The 20,321-nt window shown below is 41.2% G+C and overlaps 1 protein-coding gene across 20 annotated transcripts in view; it reads left to right on the top strand.

The window, feature by feature from the left end:
- SLC8A1 (solute carrier family 8 member A1) overlaps positions 1 to 20,321 on the top strand; it is a 376,683-nt gene that overhangs the window by 330,006 nt on the left and 26,356 nt on the right. For all 20 annotated transcript variants that reach the window (XM_049095820.1, XM_049095819.1, XM_025454073.3 and 17 more), the window contains one exon: positions 19,213 to 19,488. In XM_049095820.1, coding sequence (XP_048951777.1) covers positions 19,213 to 19,488 — 276 coding nt within the window. The remainder of the gene's footprint in view (positions 1 to 19,212; positions 19,489 to 20,321) is intronic.

Here is a 20,321-nt window from a genome sequence, read left to right as displayed (position 1 = left end):
ATCAGGTACTTCTAAGATGTGTCAGCAGATGCACTTAGAAGTGAAGCTACCATTCACTGCATGTCCAGTTTGAATTTTCCCCAAGTCCTCTTTTTTTTTTTTTTTTTTTTAAGATTTATTTATTTTAGGAGAGAAAGCGTGTGTTCACAGACACGTGCAGGAACAGGTGAGGGACAGAGAGAGGGAGAGGGAGAGAGATTTCAAGCAGACTCCACACTGAGAGCAGCGCCCAATGCAGGGCTTCGATTCTATGACCCCGAGATCATGACCTGAGCCAAAACTAAGAGTAGGATGCTCACCTGACTGAACCACCCAGGCACTGGAAGAAGAAATCTTTCTTCCTCGCATCTCCAGCCAAGCAGAATGGAGGGATGACCTTAAGAAATTGCTGAGATATAGAGGAGAAACAGATATAGAGCTGTTTCTGAGATATAGATATAGAGGAGAAACAGATAATGTCAAGGAAGAGGGCAAACATTATCTGGGTAAAGAGAACCAGATGTCAATGCTGCCAATTCCACAACCACCCTATTATTGTTCTTCACAACAGTCTTGGGCCATGGTTGGGTGAAGGAGAATGGTTGCAAGCCTGGCTTTGGAGTCCAATGTGAATTTGTGTCAGACCTCCAGAAATTCCCTGGGTGACTCAGGGCAGATCACCTCCCCTCTAAGTCTCTGTTCCCTTGAATGTAAAGGAGATAATTTCTCCTCACACATGGAGCTGCTGTAAGGATTAATTAAGGCAATTCATAATTTCATGAGGGCTGTCTATACATTTAGATACCACAACTGGCTGTTTGCGAGGCAAATCTCGTTGAAGATTCTACAATAAAAGATAACCAAATTTTGTGTGAATATAGTCGATTCAGTTTAATTAACTAAAATGATTAAGTGACTAAAAACACTGCTTTTCCCTTTTGTAGTAAGAGTAACACACACCATTTTATAGGTAAAAAAAAAAAAACAGAGAATCAGAAAAACATTACTTGCCCAAGAAGCAAAGCTGGTAAATGGCAGTGCAAATTGGCCCAGAATCCTACCCAATGTGAAGAGTGCACTCACTTGCTATACCTGGGGGCTGAGTACGTGCCTGTGCATACACACATGGACATGCAGGGATGAGCACACGGATGCACACATACTCTGATACACAGACACGCATGTGTGTGCATGCAAACACGCATGAATACACAGAGACACACAGACCCAGACAGAAGTGTGCACACTCAGATACACACAAGACAGGCACTGAGACATGCACAGGTATCTCATATAGAGCATGTCTCTTCATCCTTTGGACAACCGAGCCACAGCTGACAGTAGGAAGTGTTTTTTTTTTTCCTTTAATAGTCGTTAAGTCTCCTGAAGCCTTGCTCATAGTCCCCCACAGAGAATACCCGCTAGTTCCCTTAAAGAACAAATGGGTGCTTTTGTTTGCCTGATGCATCTATAGTCTTCTCCTGCCTCATAATTTGTGATATTCTCTAAAGAAAGTCAACACGCTGCCCTCTCTTTTACCTGATAATTTTACCAGCACTAAGGATTTTTTTTTTAAAGATTTATTTATTTATTCATGAGAGACACAGAGAGAGAGAGGCAGAGACAGGCAGAGGGACAAGCAGGCTCTCCACAGGGAACCTGATACGGGACTCGATCCCAGGACCGCGGGATCACACCCTGAGCCAAAGGCAGACACTCAAAATGCTGAGCCACCCGGGTGTCCCAAAACTGGGGAGTTCTGTCAGTGGCAAATGCTTCACAGCATCCTTGATGATGCTGTGCGTCACAGCCTACCTGATTTGGACATGGAAACCAATATTCTTCCCACCAACCCACCTTGCTTAAGTTAGGTATTTCTAGCCCAATAACAGAATGCAGTCCACATCTATTCTAGAAGGAAAGGGATGGAAAGAGAGTTTTCAAAGTGTAGCCTCAAAGAAACTCAAAGTGTGGTTTCAAAAACAAGTGAGAGGTTGCTTTAAAAGTGCCTAATTTTCTTCCTGCTCCTTAACTGGAAATCAGAAATGCCTGCAAAATCCTCCACAGTAGAAGGGCAAACATTCAACACTAGGCCAGGCTGGTAAGTGCAGCTGGCCTGTCCACCCTCACTCTGCTTCACAGTAGATTACAGCCAGAGACCCGACTTCAGCTACATAATGAGGGCATGTTTTCCTCAGCCTACCAAATCAATTTAGAGACTAGTTCAGTTTGGGGATGCTTCTGTCATCAGCTCATCATCCATGCATGCTATGTGGAGAAATAGGTGCCATCAATTAAATTGAATTATTGAATAGCAGAAACTGTCAAGTCTATGGGGCCCCAGACATCAATTCATTTGAAAATACTGTCAGCCTGAAGATGGACCCACTCTGTAAGCCTAAATGAGTAATAAAAATGGTGCTTCCAATGAGTTTCACCGGATTGCCACACAACCTAGTCTAAGGAAGAATCTTCCTAGCCTCTCTTCTATTATTATTGAACATCATTACAAAGGAGATACTCTCATTACTTAATGTGTTAACCCTGGGACATTTGAAAGCGCCATTTAAGCAGTTAGGAAAAAGGCTGCTGGGTCAAGTTTGGCACAGCCTCAACATAATTATAAGACAAGAAGGAAAGGGAAGAAGGAAGGAAGGAAGGAAGGAAGGAAGGAAGGAAGGAAGGAAGGAAGGAAGGAAGGAAGGAAGGAAGGAAGGAAGGGAGGGAGGGAGGGAGGGAAAGGGAAGGCAGACAAGTAAAGTGGAGGGAGAATGTGCTGGAGTGGAGACTGGGAGTTTTCATTTTTCCCTGCTTCTTGTGTGACTATACAGATTTTTAATTATCGTTTATCTAAAAATCATAAGCTGACTTTTTCATTTCAAGAACAAAGGTGCTGGTTTTATGAGAAATAGGTACAATGGCCTTAAAAGAAAGTCTATCAAAGACCTATGCATGAAATTATGGTTCATGTTCTGTTTAAATAATATTATAATTCATTGACTGTCTCTACCTGGCCAATGCTCTATTTATATTATTTCTATTCCTCACAGCTATACCCTAAGGTAAGTAATGTTTTTTTCCTGAGTTTACAATTCTGAGGCCCAGGGTGCTTATGTAAACATATCTAGTTAGGGTCACACAACGAGCAAGTGGCCAGCTGGACTAGGAAGCCCCATCATTGTGAGTCTAACACTGGTAAGCTATTAGCAAAACCCTGGATGTCCCTTCTACAATTTTAATTCAGGTCTTAAGTGGCCAGATTTCAATGAGTCAATGTAGGAAAAAGGGACCATGTTGATGAACCCTTTACTCTCAGTTACACATGGTGAAGTGAAGGGTTTGGAAATGAGTGTGAAAGTACTGGACAGAAGTATAGAAGCACCAGAAAGAAAACCAATTGTGGAAAGTGGACAGCATTAGTACTGCAAGTTTAATCCCATCATAAAGGACCCATCAACACTTCCAAATTCTTTTTGCGATCTTAGAACTGTATTTATATCTACCGCTAGAAATCATGTCAGGTCTTTGGACACCAAACAGGATCAATGCCCACCTTCTTCTTCTTTTTTTTTTTTTTTAGCTCCTACTGTGTTTCCTAGTGGTATTGTTACAGGATCTGTGTGTTCAAAGAATGAAGAGGCAGACCAGATGAAGAACGGTGGGCAGCAAAGAAAAGTTTATTAACCAAAAGCATAAAGCCCCTGGAGAGGGAGGGGGGCCCGAGTGGCTTGCCCCCAGAGTTTCTAAGTTGTGAGCTCTTTTGTACAACTCTCTTAAGCAGTCAGGGTGTACTGAGTCATGCCAATCAGGGCTTTGGTCCCATAGCTGCCTACTTATTAGGTTATATCCACGTGCTGATGGTCTTTTTTGCTGACATCTGGGGGTTTAGGTCTTCACTGCTTCTGCCTGTGATATTGACAGATGCTTTTGTGGTTCATTGTCTTTTTTTAGGATGTTTTGCAGAAGTCATTTCTGCAAAGGCTGCAAAGCAGAAGGTCAGGGAAGTCCTAGCTAAGCTGCAAAACAGGATGTCAGTGCTGTTTTCTTTTAGCTGTCCTGACTCCATATTTTCTTGTTGGGGACCCTGGCCCTGACTACCTCACTGTCCAATTAATCCTAATAGTATGATTAGTTATTCTGGTAGGTTTCTCATGCTCTGAGCACTAGCCTGCTTGCGTTAATAGGAATAGCAGCTATTTTAAACTCTAACAGGAGATGTGAACAACACTGTGTCATCCAACTTGGCTTTCATTCCTTTTTCTAGTATATAGCTAAAATACTCTTATTTGTTGTGATAGTGCATATTCCATGGGTGACAAAGCATTTCATGTAAAAGTTGTAGGTTGGAATCTTTGGCTTCTCTGAAGACTTAAGTTCAAGTGGTCAAAGACCCACCAACTAGTTGGATAGCTCTAAACAAGTCCTCTAACTTCACCTGTGAAGTTGGGGGATTGGTATAGGTGACCTCTGTCTCTGGAACATGGAAATACTGAAGGATCCTCTGAAGGACCCTTCATTTTCAGCAATAAATGTCAACTTGCTTTCCCTGGTCCTGCTGCTTGAAATTTAGGGCTCTGACTTTAATCAAGTGGACTATCTGCCTTACAGTACCCGTTAGATAAATTGGGTAATTACACCAACTCAGCTAAAGCTCATTTAAGACATCTAATGCTTACGATACTCGGTCTGATGGTCACATTAACTAAATTTAGTAGCTGTTCTTCCTTGCTTTGAAGAAGATATTAAGGAGGTAAAGCTTCTTTAACTTTTTATCAGAGCCCTTTTCAAAACTGCCTTCACTGGATTATAATTTTGTTACAGCTTTGATTTTTATCTTTAAAAGATAATTTTTGAAAAGTGTTATTTTATCTTTCCTTAGAGTTAGAATAATTATTCATAATGTCACTCACTATAAAGAAAAAGCAGTAAATTCCTACTTTAAAGAAGTTTTTCCAACAAATTAATTTTTATCACTTCTGCAGTTAGAAAATCATAAGTGTATAATTCAATGCTTTTTTATTTGCTTTGGCCATCAGAAAGCCTATTCTATTTTTTTCCCCAAGTGGTCAAAATTCACTCATTTCAGATGACTGAAAGCATCCTTTATTTTCGCTTCCTTCAGACATCAGTATCTCATTTTATCTTAAAATATATTATGCTCTATTAGCAGGTACAGATCCAAGTCCTCTTAGAAGTAGTAAGAATCTAAATTAAAATCATTTTTTTGTTGTTGTTTTAAATCACGGCAAATCTGTCCCATTCACTATTATTTCCCTAGCATTTAGGACAGTGTCCAGCAATGATAAGTATTTATGGGAAAAGAATGAATGAATTTATGTGTGAATCAATGTTATTCAGTCCCCATGTAACTGGATTAAAAAGCCTGTTTTCACTACATCATACAGCTACATATGATCTAGAAGAAAATTTGTATAGATACATGCATGCTCTTACATAGACACATGCCACCTTTCCAAAAGTTTCAGACATGTGTAATTCATCTAGAATAAATACCTATACAGAGGACATGCAGCTACTCAGATGCATGTATTTGTACACCTAAAATACTATCCTCATAAATGCAAATCAGATATGCTAATCTTTATTTAAAAATGGCCTTATCTATCAGTTTTCATGGTGAAATTTTACTATTTAGCTGATAATCATGATCCTAACTGAAAAAGAAGAAAAGCAGAGGGCGTGAGGAAAAAAGTAAGTAAGTAAGTATAGTAAGTTCCAGAGAGAAAACTATTGGGGCCATATTGGTAGGTAGGCAAAGCAAATCTGGATTATCTATCAACTTAAAAATGTCAGTGGTAGCAGGATAATCAGGGAGCTTCAACTCTGTTTCAGTAGGAGGCAGGCCAGGGACACAGGGATGGGAGCACAAGAGGGTGGGAGAAAGGAGCAATTATCTTCTGGCCCTTGGATACGCTATAGCCGATATTTCTGAAAATAATATTGGCTTGTTGAGCTGTTTTTCTCTTAAATTGCTTATTACAAAATCTTGAGGAAAACATGCACCAAAGGGCTCCAGAATGATTCAGCGCTCTCATTTGTAAGCCTCAAGTCACGTCTCTGATGCAGCTTTTGTGTGGAGACAGCAGCTCAGCCCTGCAAACAATGCGCCATCACTGGATCCAGTAGCTCTTTAGCTGGCATTGGCTGCTGCGCTGTGAATACAGTTTTAATGGTTGCTTACAAATCAGTGCACGAGGCACGGGGTAGGGAGGGCTCTTCATCCCTAGGCTGGAGCCTTTGTACACTGTTTACAGTGGGGGAAACCTTTTATCATAATCCAAAGAGGTGGAAGGAAGAGAAAACATAGCCACCCCCACCACATACACACATCCCAAGGCAGAGGGGAGCCTCCTAAAGGTGACTTGCAGCATTCATTCTTGCTGTTCAGTCTGTTCTCGAGAAAGATCTTGCCATGCTGATTCCTGCAACTAAAAGCCACTTACATAAGCCAACAGGTTTTGATACCAACCCTAACCCCTACCCTATTTATTTCTCCTGCCTTGAGTTGCCTGAACATGTCTGGCTGGGTGTTGTGTCTTTTGTCCTGTTGGAGCATCTTAGCCCAGAATCCAGCACAGAGCAAAACCAGAGCTAGTCCAGCTTCCCCTTATTTTAATAAACAAGAGACTGAGACCAGAGAGGGAGAGTGTCTTATCCAAGGTCACACAGAACCTGTTTTAGAATTCTTGGTTCTTGCCAAACTTTATGGCATTAGTCTCTTTTAGTTGTTTTTTGGGTTTTTTTTTTGTTGTTTTTTTTTTTTGTTTTTTTGAGCTGGTGTTTGTAGAACCCACACCTTAGTGCTTATTCCATCCATGCCTGTCCCTTGATCTTACCTAAGAACCTCCGAGCTTCTTGATGACATGATGTCTTGGGATTCGGCAAAGCAAAGACCAAAACTTTCCTGAGCCAACTACTTAGCAGCACTGAATGAGTAAACAGTTGTACCATTGGTGGACCTGTGCATTCATGAACCCATCATGGCAACTTTGTGCAGCAGGTATTCATGAACCCATTTATAAGATAGGGAAACAGAATCTACAGGTTCTGATCCCAAGCTCAATCCTCCTTCCATCTTGTCACACTTGTGCCTCCCCGAGTTTAATGCCTGTGAGCCATAGGTGTACTCTTACTCTTCATACTATGCTCTTACTTCAGGGCCTTTGCACAAGCCCCAACCCAACCCAAGGAAGACTTTCCCTCTGTCTGGATGTTCTCACCATTAAGGTCTCAGCTCACAAGTAATCTCCTCAGAGGAGTTTCTCAACTACCCAGTCATAAGTACACTACTTGACTTCACTGTTTTCATAGCCCATATCAGTATCTGAAACCACCATGTTTGTTCATTTGTTTTACTTGATTGCTATCTCTCTCTCCTGGACAGAATGGAAGTTCTATGCAGTGTTATTTGCCTACATTTCCAATGCCTAGAACTGTGCCTGACACATAAATTATTACTAAATATTCACTGAAAAAAAAAAGAATGGTACAAATTAAAGTCATTCTTTCAACCACTCTATTCCCTTTAAAGATTTACTGCAGATAACTGGTCCAGGTGAGGAGTTCAGCCTGGGCATGTGGTGCAAAACAGTGACTTAAAATATTTTTAGAGCTCTGACCTCTAAGCTTAATAACATTTGTTTCCTTGCTTTAGCCAGATAAGAAAAACAGACCATAGACTTACAGATAATGAGAGGGAAAGAGATATTTTTCAGATGGTTTATATTGAAGAAAGCCATCACAACAGCTCCATTCAGGGTTGTTATTTATGAGACTGGCAGACAAACTTGATTGTTGGCATCCACTGTAGCCAGCCTCCCTCTAAGACAAGCGTACATGAGCAGGGAGGGAAAGAAGATGCTGTGTTTGAATGAGCTGATTGCCCCACCCAAGACAGATTCTACTACATATAAAACATACAACTTCTCTTAAAAATCTTATTTATCTTCAGCACTAGGGAGTATGTTAGTAATGGCTATCCTCAGTTTCCAGGAGAAGAAACCAAAGCACGTGTAGCATCTGTGAAGTGCCCAAAAACATGAAAATCACTGAAGTCCCTTTGGTGTCCATGGCAGGCCAGTTTACTAGGGACTCACTGAAAATCACAACAGAGAGAAGGAAATGCAGGCAAGCGGATGAGGAGTGCCGAGTAATTGCAATCACTCTGTATTGTGGAAACCAAAGCCCATGATCAGAGTTTTAGATGCTCAACTTACATTGCCACTTTGCCAGTAAATCAACTCACAAACTTCAGGATCAGAACAAAGTCTTGTCAAGTGGTCATCAGACCAGGAAGGCAGGCAAGGAGCAGGGGTGCTGGGGGTGGAGAGCAGTTGTTGAAGTGCCGATTCCTTCTGTTTGCTACGCAGAGAGGTAGATGTGAGCCACCAGAATGAAAAGGATCCCACTTCTCAACAGAACCCATATAAACCACCCATAGAGGATTTTCCCAAGATGAAAAGAAAATCAGACTCTTAGGAAAACAGAAACTAGAGCCATCCATTCATTCCCTGAAAGAGCATTCAGTATTTTATACATGATATATATGGGGGCGCCTGGGTAGCCCAGTCATTTAAGCATCCAGCTCTTGATTTTGGCTCGGGTCATGATCTCAGAGTCATGAGATCAGGCCCTGAATGGGGCTCCACAGTCAGCAGGGAGTCTTCTAAAGATTCTCTTCTCTGCCTCTACCCCTCCCCCCAACTCATACATGCACTCTTGCTGTCAAATAAATAAATCTTTTTTAAAATGATGTATGCAGAGGATTATTTTAAGAAGGGTAATTATTTGGGGTGCCTGGGTGGCTCAGTTGGTTGAGTGTCTGACTCAGGACATGATCTCAGGGTCATGAGATCAAGCCCCAAATTTGGCTCCACACTCAGCATGGAGTCTGCTTGAGAGTCTCTCTCTCTTTTTGCCACTCCCCTCATGATCTCTCTCTCTCTCTCTCTCTCAGAAAAAAGGGTAGTTATTTTCTAATTCAAGTTTTCCATAAATCAATGCCAGATGAGCTTAGATTTTATCAGAATGGCTTTCTGCTAGACAAACCACAGAGAATTTTTTCTGTGGAAACAGTGGGTCAAGTAATTTCAGTGAAGTGGTGGAAAGGGGTTAGATCTCATAAGCAAGTCACTTAAACTCTTCGAGTCTTGGTTTCATCTTGAAAATGGAAAAAATAATACCTACTTGAGCAGTGTGCTAGGGGATGAAGATTAGGTGGGACGTATATATTTATTCATGAACATGAGGGTAAGCGCTCAGGAAGTGAACCTGAACTCTTAGCTTGATCACAGCAGCCTTTATGCTCCTTTGCATGTGGGGTAGGCTTTGGTATACATCTAACCTTATATAAATTTCAACCCTTTCCTAGGACATAACATTGAGCTGTTTGTTGAAAATTACAGGGTTATTGCTGCCCAAACAGTTCCTCCAAAGCTCAACTTCCTACACTCTAGGAGGCTAATTCAGGCGCAGCTGCTGATATTTACAAAGTGTTATCAGGGCCCTCAGGCCCATCTTAGAACCTGGTGTGCTCACAAACCACCCACTATTACTAACCCATCTAAACCAGCAGGAGGCATCTACACTTGCTGAGTATTAGTTCTACTTGTTGAAGGTTTATTTCTTAGGTGCTCATGTCTACAGGGCATGTGCTTCTCTACTACAGGAGCCTCAATTCTGTCAATCGTACAGTTGGTAAAGGGTAAGAGTACACTGAATTTCAAGATATTTAGCTTGACTTGAAGTTATTTTGCAGAAAACAAAGCTTGGGACAAAACCACATGACTAATCATGTCACCCTGCGATGATTTAGGCACACTTAGGGCACAAAGAGGAAGTCTTTTGAAAGACAAAGGAGGGACGTGGCTCAGTGGTTGAACGTCTGCCTTTGGCTCAGGGCCAAAGGTCCTGAGGTCCTGGGATCAAGTCCTGCATAGGACTCCCTGCATGGAGCCTGCTTCTGCCTCTGCCTGTGTCTCTACCTCTCTCTGTATGTCTCTCAGGAATAAATAAATAAAATCTTTAAACTAAAATAAGACAAAGGAGGCTAAGCTACACAGTCAGGTTTCAGCTTTAAACTGATTTGTTCTGCTAGTAATCAAACTTACATGCAACTGGAACTCCTTAGTAGATCCTTTTTCATTTCATCCTTTTCACACTGGCCATGATTGCTGAGAAATATTTCCGACACATTAGACATCTTTTGCATCAACCTTCCTAACATTAAGGATTCTGTTAAGCTGGTAAGGATCCTGTTCTTTCATCCAGGGTTTCATTTGTTCCAGATGAAGTTGAAGTTATTCACAGAGAGTGAGTTGCCTTCTTGTGTCCCTTCCAGCACTGTCACATATCACGGGTCCCCAGCCCCTCAAGTATGAACTGAAATGAACACTGGTCCTATGGAGGAGGATGGCCCATAGCTGTCTCTGGCTTGGAATTGGGGGATAAGGATGATTAACAGGGCCCATGGAGGTGTCCTCTGCATCCCAGAACAGGCCAGCAGTCCAAGTTGCAAATCTATAGCAATCTTGAACTGACATTTCATGCACAGTGGTGTTAATACCCAATATATTTATTTATCTAGGGGCATAGAATAAAAACTAGAAAGCTTTCAAGTATCTAGGAGTAAACTACATACATTTAAATGTGGGCATGCAGGCACACGTATTCCAGACATCGAGTGTCCACACTAATTCAAATCCCCACTAGGTAGTGAAGAAGGGCCTCTCAGTATATGCCTAAGCTTGCTCTCAGACTTTTGCCTTAGGGCAGTAGGGCAGGAAGACTAGAGACCACCAGCAAGCCTCACACCAAGGATGACTAGCTCGCAGAGAGACTTTTTCAGTCCAAATACATTTCCGAGAAAGCTTCAAGAAGGAAAGTTCTTAGAAAGAGCTGGCATGATGTCAAAGATACAGGTATTCTAATAATAGTTTTACTGTACTGAAAAGATGGTAAGGAATCATTTCTCTTAGAATAATAATAAGGACAGATTAAACATTGTACAGTTGTGGGGCATCTGGGTGGCATGGAAGGTTGAGCATCTGACTCTTGGTTTCAGCTTAGGTTGTGATCTCAGGGTCATGAGATCAAGCCTGGTGTCAGGCTCAGTGCTCAATGCTGAGTCTGCTTAAGACTTTCTCTCTCTCCCTCTGCTCCTCCCCCTTGTCCCCCCTCACTCTCTCTCCCTCTCTCTCTCTCTCTCTAAAATAAACAAATCTGTAAGAAAAAAAACATTGTGTCCCCCTGAATCAATTATACTAGTATGGGAAAAGGAAGACAAGAGCTAGAAATGACATTGAAAGAGTGAGTTGTTGTTGCTTTAAAAGTTATATGTAGGACGGTGTGTGAGGTGGCTACCAAAGCCAATGTGTACATTAATGTAAGTGAATAGTGTCCAGAATGCACAAGATTAAAGACCTTCCCCAGTGCAGGTGGGTTAGGTGTCTCTTGAAGTTGTATTTAACGCCATGCATCATATTCTAAAAAAGAAGGATGCCTTAGTGCTCAGAGGAGCATGGCCAGCCTGATAAAGGAATTCGAGCAAGGACTGAGGTTGGAATCAACTGCCTGATGGAATGGCATGTGGAGCAAGATTGGACCTATTCCATATGGCCTATGGTCCTATGGGACCTGGGAAAATGAGTGGAACCTACCAGCCAGGGCCCCTAAAATTTGGATTGTGAGATCATAAACCCTCTAGTAGTTAAGACCCTCCAGTGTGGCACAGGTGACCATTTTGTAGACAGACTTTTTTTATTCCGCATTTTGGGGCTTGAGCATTTTTTATTCTGCATTTTGGGGCCTCCTTGCCCCCTTGTAGATAGATTTTAAAGGAATTCATGTTAAGCAGAGAGTTGACCTTAGCAAGCTCTGAAACCCTCCCAGTGGTTTAAGTCCAAGTATTTTCTAATACCCATATGTTTCATTTGATAAAAGCAAATGCCTGCATTTTTTTTTCCTCTATGCTTTGACAATGCACAGATCTAGGAATCTGAGTAAATTGTGTTTTGATAAGGATTAATCATGCAATATACTTGGTGGAAAAATTACTGATATCTTCTACTTTTCATCAGAGAACATATTTGTAAGTACTTCCCAACCATTAGGTTATAGGAAAATGTTTACAGCACTTCTCCAAAATCCAGAACAAGAGGGAAATTCTTGTTTGGGAATGAATCTTTGGGTGCATATAGAAACTGTTAAGAGTGGGAAGAGATGAATAAATGTTTTCTCACTAGAAATAAGATATAAGCATATAATAGGGGAAATGGGAAGAAACGTCTTTAGATCCCTAAGTGATCAAGACAGTAAAAGCCACTGGGTTTAACTCAAGCCCTCATGTATCAAATGGGGGATGGTTGGGGAGGGAGAGATATAGGAAAACAAGAGAACAAAAAATTCAATCAAATCACAGTTTGTAGTATTCCTTTTAAAATGAGGAGGGGCGAATTTTCAGATTGCTAAGGTTTCTTTCATCTTAAACATTTTATGATTCTGTCAGAACCTTTGAAATCAAAAAGAATTGGAAATCTACAACTGAAAAGAACTTTTTTTGAAATGACTGTGTATCAGGTTGCAGGAAAAAAAGTGATAGCTATGGAGGAGAAAACCTATTCAATCAAATAAAATAAACTTGTTAATTTGTTTGGTGGCAACAAATCTTTGTGCTCAGAAACTAAAGAGACACAAAATCAAATCAACCACACTTGGAAAGAAAGGAATAAAACTTCATCAAGAACTTTGGCTCAGAACAGTGTGTATTGAATGTAGAAAACCACTGTAGTGATCTAGCTTCACAGTTGTTGATTTCTATATTACATGGGCTGTCATGTAGGACTTGCTGGGCCTGGATCATATGCACGGCAATGTGGTTGGCAAGATACCATCCTATCTTCACTCTGTCATACTCCTGGAAAGCATCTGGTCATTCTCATTATTCCCTTAGTTGGAGAATACTCTTGCAAAATAAAAATAGGCTAATTATAGGCAAGTACCAAGAAGTAATTGAAAGTCAGACCTTCCTTCAGATTAACAGCAGCATACATTCCCCAAACTGCTTTCCATTACAGACGGGTGACAATATAGGCCAGTTTCCCAAATTCTAAAGAACTAGATGTACACCAGGGTGTTTGATTCAGAACTACCTGGCTGACCTTTGACAGCTAGAAATGGAAATTAGACCTTGCTCTACTCAAGTAGAGATTCTGAAATGGTCACAACCATGATGCCCTCCCTTTATTTATTGTTTTCTGTGTTTAGTTGGCCAAAAATATGTCATATCTAGAAAATAAATTACAAGACAAATAAGGTGCAACAGTGTTTTCAAATTCCTAAAAAGGTAACATTGTATCTATGTAGCAGTAGGCATTAAAAGTATTCTTGGGGATCCCTGGATAGCTCAGCAGTTTAGCACCTGGCTTCGGCCCAGGGTGTGATCCTGGAGACCCGGGATCGAGTCCTGCATCAGGCTCCCTGCATGGAGCCTGCTTCTCCCTCTGCCTTTGTCTCTGCCTCTCTCTCTGTGTATGTCTCTCATGAATAAATAAATAAAATATTTAAAAAATAAAATGAATAAATAAATATTCTCAAATTCAAACTTTGAATCAAGATGTGATTGATGCTAAACTCTATCTGCTTCAAAAAGACATCATGTGTAGTGTTCCTTGGGCTATTAGATCAAATCCCAACTCAGCCACTTACCTATTATGTGATTATTTTGTTTGAGATTTTACTTATTTATTTATTTGACAGAGGAAGAGAGAGAGCACAAGCAGGGGGAGCTACAGAGGAGAGGGAGAAACAGGCTCCCTGCTGAGCAGGGAGCCCAATGTGGGACTGGATCCCGGAACCCCAGGGTCATGACCAGAGCCGAAGACAGAACTTAACCAACAGAACCACCCAGACATCCCTGTGATTATTTTAGAAAGTCACTTAAACTCTCTGAACTTCAGGGGGTTTTTGTACGTACGATGGGATTAATAATGCAGCATTATTATAAGGATTAAATTAGATTAGGTGTGTGAAAAAGTTTAGTTTATGTGCCTGTCACTTAGTAGCCACTCTATCATTCCCTCTCTCTGTTCCTTTCTTCTTTTCTTAAAATCAAGCAGCTTGGGAAAGCAGTGGTGATAATGACTTATTCAAACAGAATATAGATTCTGTAAAATCAGGATACTCGGATCATATTGATTTACTGCCTTCCTTCTGACAAGTAGCAGTGATGGAATATGGCACTTCTGGCTGTAAAGGGGTTCATGGTTTGACAAGAGACTTTCATATCACCTCTTTCAGTCCTCACCACTGATCTAAAATGTGAGAATTAGGAAATTCACTTGACAGATGAGGAACTGAGGCTTAGGAAGGTCAAGTTCTGCTCTCAAACACAAGCTGGGAACGAGAAATTGTCTTAAATCTTCTGACCTAAGTCAAACTAAGTCTACTACAGACTAAGTCTACTATACCTCAGTAGCCCCTTTTTCTGGTTGTCAAAGCTCTCCCTGAGGCCAAACCCTGAGTGCCTCTGGAGGGATGCACACTAACACCAGGTCTATTAGATGTGTGGTCATCTGCAAGTGCCAAGCCCAGGATTCCTGTTCATGATCAGTGGTGCTGATGCCACCTTTGTTCTCATGCCGTAGAACAGGGTCAGTCCAAGTTGTTATGTCAGTAGTTGAAGTGATGTTCTCTCCTTTATCTGTGGTTCTAATGATAGGCTATTTTTGTAGTTCTATTTAGGAAGTCCAGCATGTCTCAAGGAAACCATTTGAAGGGCCACAGGAAGGATTAATCGAATGCAGCTTATTATCTTTCCATTAGTGGAATCCATAAAGCTGAAAAGAAGGATTCTGAGATAAGCCGATCTTTTGCTTGGGATCCTATAAAAGGAAAGCTCCCCCCACCCCAAACTGCCTATTTCTTTGCTAATGCAGAGGAGGGACTTGAACAAATTATGCAGCCTCCAATAAGCCTGAGCTGACACACCTACAGAACTGGCAGGTTACCATCATTTTTGCCATCCCATAAAAGACACTCCAGGTGTTTGTGTTTGTGTTTTTAATGTTCCACTGCTCTTTGCAAGGAACAAACTTTTAAGTATAGTCCTGATGGTGATGAATGAACATCATATTTCCTTTTCCTTCTCCAAGACGAGGTAATTGTATATCACACATGGCAGTCAGTGGTCATGTTTAATATTTTAATGACATCTGAGTTGCAGATTAAAATTTATAAAGAACAGTGTGATCCCAGGAAAAAGGATGGGAAGCCATTTCCACTTTCAAATGCAATAAAGCAGATGGGCCTCCCATTCCAGACTTAAGTGCTAAGATATTTCAGATACTTTGTAATGCTGGAACCCTACAGAAGGGAAGGAAATTTCTCTCTCTGTCCCTCTCTCTCAGACACTGACTTATTTTGCATTGCATGCTTACAGATCATGAAGATAACTCCAGAGGGCAAGATTAAATTTTATTTCTAAAAGCTTAGGCTGTAACTTTAGGACCCAGCATGTTGACTAAGCAATTAAGAATTGACAGGGAGGGCAGCCCAAGTGGCTCAGTGATTTAGCACTGCCTGAAGGCCCGGGGCCTGGTCCTGGAGACCCGGGATAGAGTCCCATGTCAGGCTTCCTGCATGGAGCCTGCTTCTCCCTCTGCCTGTGTCTCTACCTCTCTCTCTCTTTCTCTCTCTCTCTCTCTCTGTGTCTCTCATGAATAAATATGTAATCTTAAAAAAAAAAAAAAGAACTGACAGGGAAACACAGTACAGTCCTAAGTGGAGGACAATGATGGTAACTACCGTGCTCATCATTATCTCGAAATATCTTCACTTTGAAGAGATGATCTAATTATTCCCTTGCACATCCCTCATGGGAAAGGTGTTATTATTTCCATCTTGAAGAGGAATATAATGTCTACTCCTGATTTATAAGTGTCATTTCTTATGAGAAATTTCACTATTTGCTTTCATGCTCATACTCACAATATGATTCTTATACACCCCAAATTAGCTAATTTAAGTAGAATTAGAGGCAGAATAATGTTTCCATAAATGACTAAAATTCAGTGTTTTCCAAATTGTTTTAATCATATACCTTATGAAACAATAAAATGTCCAAAACTATAGAATATAGGAACTCATAAGGATCATATACAAAATAAATATAACTATAAAGTCTAGTGCATTTCCTGAGCTTTTGTAGGGTATATGCAACTCTTCTTTCTGGGATGGGAAGTGGGGGAGAAGAGGAGTTAGAGGATTAATGATTGTCTTCCTCCTCTTTCTAATAAACCCTAACAACTGCAGCTCTTATAGTAAGCTCTTCCTGGAGCTAAAACATAGGATGAAAGGGAAATAGAAAGAAAAGTAAAAGGAGGAGCAAAGAAATGGATGAGCAAACAAGAAAAGAATGGATAATAGAAACACTGAGTGGTTGGCCTTAAATATCAATGTCATGACACTGGAGGCTTCCAAAGAGACTGTGTTAGTTTGTTAGGGCTGCTTTAACAAAAGACCACAGTCTGGGTAGCTTAAACCATGGAAATTTAGTTTCTCACAGTTTGGAAGGATAAATGTCTAAGACCAAGGTGTTGGTGGGTTTAGTTTCTCCAGAAGCCTCTCTCCCTGATTTGGGAGAAGGGCTGCCTTCTTGCTGTGTCTTCACAGAGTCTTTCCTTTATTTGCATGCGCCCCTGGTGTCCATGTGTCCCAGTATCCTCCTCCTATAAGGATACCAGCCTGATTAGATCAGGGCTCCACCCTAACAGCCTCATTTTAACTTCGACATCTCTTTAACGTCCTATTTCAGAATATGGTCACATTCTGAGCTTAGGGCTTCACCAGATGAATGTGGGGGAGATAATTTAGCCCATAACATGTGCTTTTATTTAAAATTATCTCTGCTTTCAGGCCAGATATTAGAAATGTGTAATAACTATTCAGCATGACACTATAGGAAACGGTTGTTAAAAGATAAACTGAGGCACATTAAAACTTTTAAGAATTTATTTGAGCAAATATGTATTCCAATTAGGCAGAGCCAAACCAGAGTGGTTTAGGGACACTGCCAAGAGAAACAAGGGGAAAGGCTTTTATAGAGCAGAGGTGGAAGTAAGTCAAGGAAATTATTTGATTGGCTATAGCTTCAGTGGTTGCCTTATTTGGTAAAGGCTTAGGCGGCTGCTTGTGATTGGTTGCTTTAAAATTTGTTTTCTCAGATACAAGTTTATTTCTGAAATTGATGTGGCTTAGGTTTTCATTTCCTTTCATAGGTCACCAAGGCATTAGAGCTACCTCAGTCACTTTAACATGGTCAACAATGCTGTCTTACTCTAGCAAGTCACACACTTTTCTATCAGCTGGCCTAACTTGCGATCCTTACCTACCTAGTCTCCAAAGAGGATTCTATTCATCTGCTGGGAGCTTCCTCCCAAAAGTTCACTGGAGATGGTCCAAAACCTCAAAGGGGAGACTGTTTTCTCGACAGATCCCCAAAGTGTGTTTGCATAATAATTCTGACCACGTGCTCCCTAAGAGCAAGCCATTGCCTCGTTTCTCTTCCTGTGAGATGACAGGTGACAAATGGAGCCATTCTTCTTTTCATGTTTTGTGAGAGGCACTTTTCCCTCAAAACTCCTCAGCTTTAAGGGTTTTCCCAGTAATGATCTGCACCAGACAGTGTCACCACTGAGTGTCCCCCAGAGAACACACATATTTGCTCCTTGCTGGTAATCTCAGGCTACACAGTCAGCTGGAAAGTCTGACAGCCTCGCCTGCTGCCAGCTGCATTAGTTGGACAAAGGAAAGCATATCCCTGGTGTCAAGGTTTGTGGGGATGGGAAGGTGGTGAACAAAGTCCCCAAGCAGCTCTTTCCAAAATGGCACAAAACACATGAAATTGTATTTGCCACCACTTTAAGAAGACTTGACATTCAGTATCCCAATTTTAAAATATGTGAGTGGGGATTATATCCCATTATAAATGAAGTCTCTGTTTTAGAATACTATTATTGATTTCCTGGTTCCTTTAAATAGTAAGCTTGGTGCATTTCTTAATGTACTAATTGTGTTAGGTAATTGGCAGAACTGGGATATATGTGTATATATTATGCAAAGTCAGTGGAAATTTGTGCATGTATTCATTTGGTTAACAAGCCCTTAACCAGCTTATCCCACAAGCCAGAGATGGGACCAGGTGCTAGGGACACAAAAATGAACAAACTCCTGCCCTCGCTGGGCTCATGATCAACTGAAGAAGAGAGTAATGGGCTAGTCTAGAGAGAGACTGGTTCTCAAGTCGAGTGTGTATCAGCATCACCTGAGCCACCCCACACCCCATCCTCTAGTTTCTGATTCAGTAGGGCCAATTTGCTTTTCTAGCAAGTTCCCTGGTGATGCTGATACTACTGGTCCAGGACAATAGTTTAAGAACCACCGATCTAGTGTCTCAAGTGTTAGGAGGTTCCGGAAGCTCTGAGGTGGAATTTCCAGCCCTGGCTGGAGGCCAAAGGGGGATGTCTGAGATTTCACAAAGGAAGTGAGTTTTAAAGGATGAGCCGGGAAAGGTAGGGAGGGCAGGATTAGGACATGCGGAACACATTTAATTGTAAAGGACAAAAGTAGGAGAAAGTACTTATGGTTTGAAAAAAAATAGAAATAATTCTGTTTGGCTAGGGTGAAGTTTGAGTCTGAAATAATTGCAAGAGATGAAGCTGAAAAACTATGTAGGGCCCAGAGCTGTGATTGTGTGATTATTTAACCATGAATCCCCAAAGCCAGGCTCCAAGCTGGAAGATCCTTGGTTAGAAGAACTCCATCATAGTTATCTTTTGTCTAAAAGGACTTCTTTCTGAGCCTGGCACAGAGCTTCCCAGTCTTTTGGAAGAAATCCTTTTCACTTCCCTAAAATGACAACTCTCCCTGGAGGTGGTAGGACTGTAGAAAGGGTGTGTTGATTGCATGTAACCAGAATTGGATGAGGACTTAAGCTTTTGCCATTCAGCCATGAACCATGAGGGAGTGTGTCAGTAGCTTAATAATAAATTGGTTGATTATCATGGACTCTTAGAAAACCCTAAGCTTCAATCACCTCTAATGACCTCCCGGCTACTCAGAGGAGAGGGATGACAGGCCGAGGAAGGAGGGAGTTGGAGACAGGAAGACCCCGCCGAGCACAGGTTGTGATGACATGTGCTTCATTCCTCCCTCCAGGGGAAGATGATGACGACGATGAATGTGGAGAGGAGAAGCTGCCCTCCTGTTTCGATTATGTGATGCATTTTCTGACTGTGTTCTGGAAAGTCCTCTTCGCCTTCGTCCCCCCGACAGAATACTGGAATGGCTGGGCCTGTTTCATTGTCTCCATCCTCATGATTGGCATACTGACAGCTTTCATTGGAGACCTGGCTTCCCACTTTGGATGCACCATCGGCTTGAAAGATTCTGTGACTGCGGTAGTGTTCGTCGCACTTGGAACTTCGGTACCAGGTAGAGAATACGTTCATATATGATCTCCCCCAGACGTGGAAGCCCATTTGCCTTCTTGACCTTTTCTTTCTCACATTTTCAAGGACTATGATAACAAACAGGCCTATGAAAGACAAGAGCCCACAGATATAAATAATGTCACTGCCAGAAGACCGTCATGGCATTTTTCAAGGTTAGAAAGCTAGTCGGTATCATCATGATGACAGGAAAGCATTCCCAGGGGGACTGAGAGAACAGATTGGTTTGATGGCTAGATCGATAGATCAGCTTCCCATTACAATCAGCAATTTCAAAAACACAAACCCAAATTACAGAATCACCTTTACACACAGAATTTGACTTTTATATATTTACTAACGTTTGGATGACTTCCATGAATCTGACTGGTTGGGTAACTGAGATAAATATCTACTGAAGACCTGATACAATATTCCCTTGACCAAAATGTTAATGTGAGTAAATTAAAAAAAAAAAAAAAAGTAGACATTGGTCAGGACAGGGCATAAGTAATCCCAGCCAAAGCAATTAGAATAAGTACACATTTCATGGATGTCCCTTCATGCATTTCTTATAAGCTGAATTTTTCTTCCAGTCTACAACTGTAGCTCATTATATTTGCTTGGCCTTCTAAGAAATCATCCTCCCAAACATGACATTGATAGCAGTAATTTTCAGACATTGGTGAGCATCAAAATTACCTGGGAGCTTGTTTAAAAAATGCAAATGCCTGTAACCCACCATCCACCTGCAGAATCAAAAGATCTAGAGGAAAGACCCAAACATGAGTGTTTTAAGTTCACAGGTAATTCTGGTGCACATCAGAGCCTACTGTA

The sequence above is a fragment of the Canis lupus genome, chromosome 17, assembly GCF_003254725.2.
Source record: "Canis lupus dingo isolate Sandy chromosome 17, ASM325472v2, whole genome shotgun sequence".
NCBI classification, from domain to species: domain Eukaryota; kingdom Metazoa; phylum Chordata; class Mammalia; order Carnivora; family Canidae; genus Canis; species Canis lupus.
This window is presented reverse-complemented; position numbering and strand designations above follow the sequence as displayed.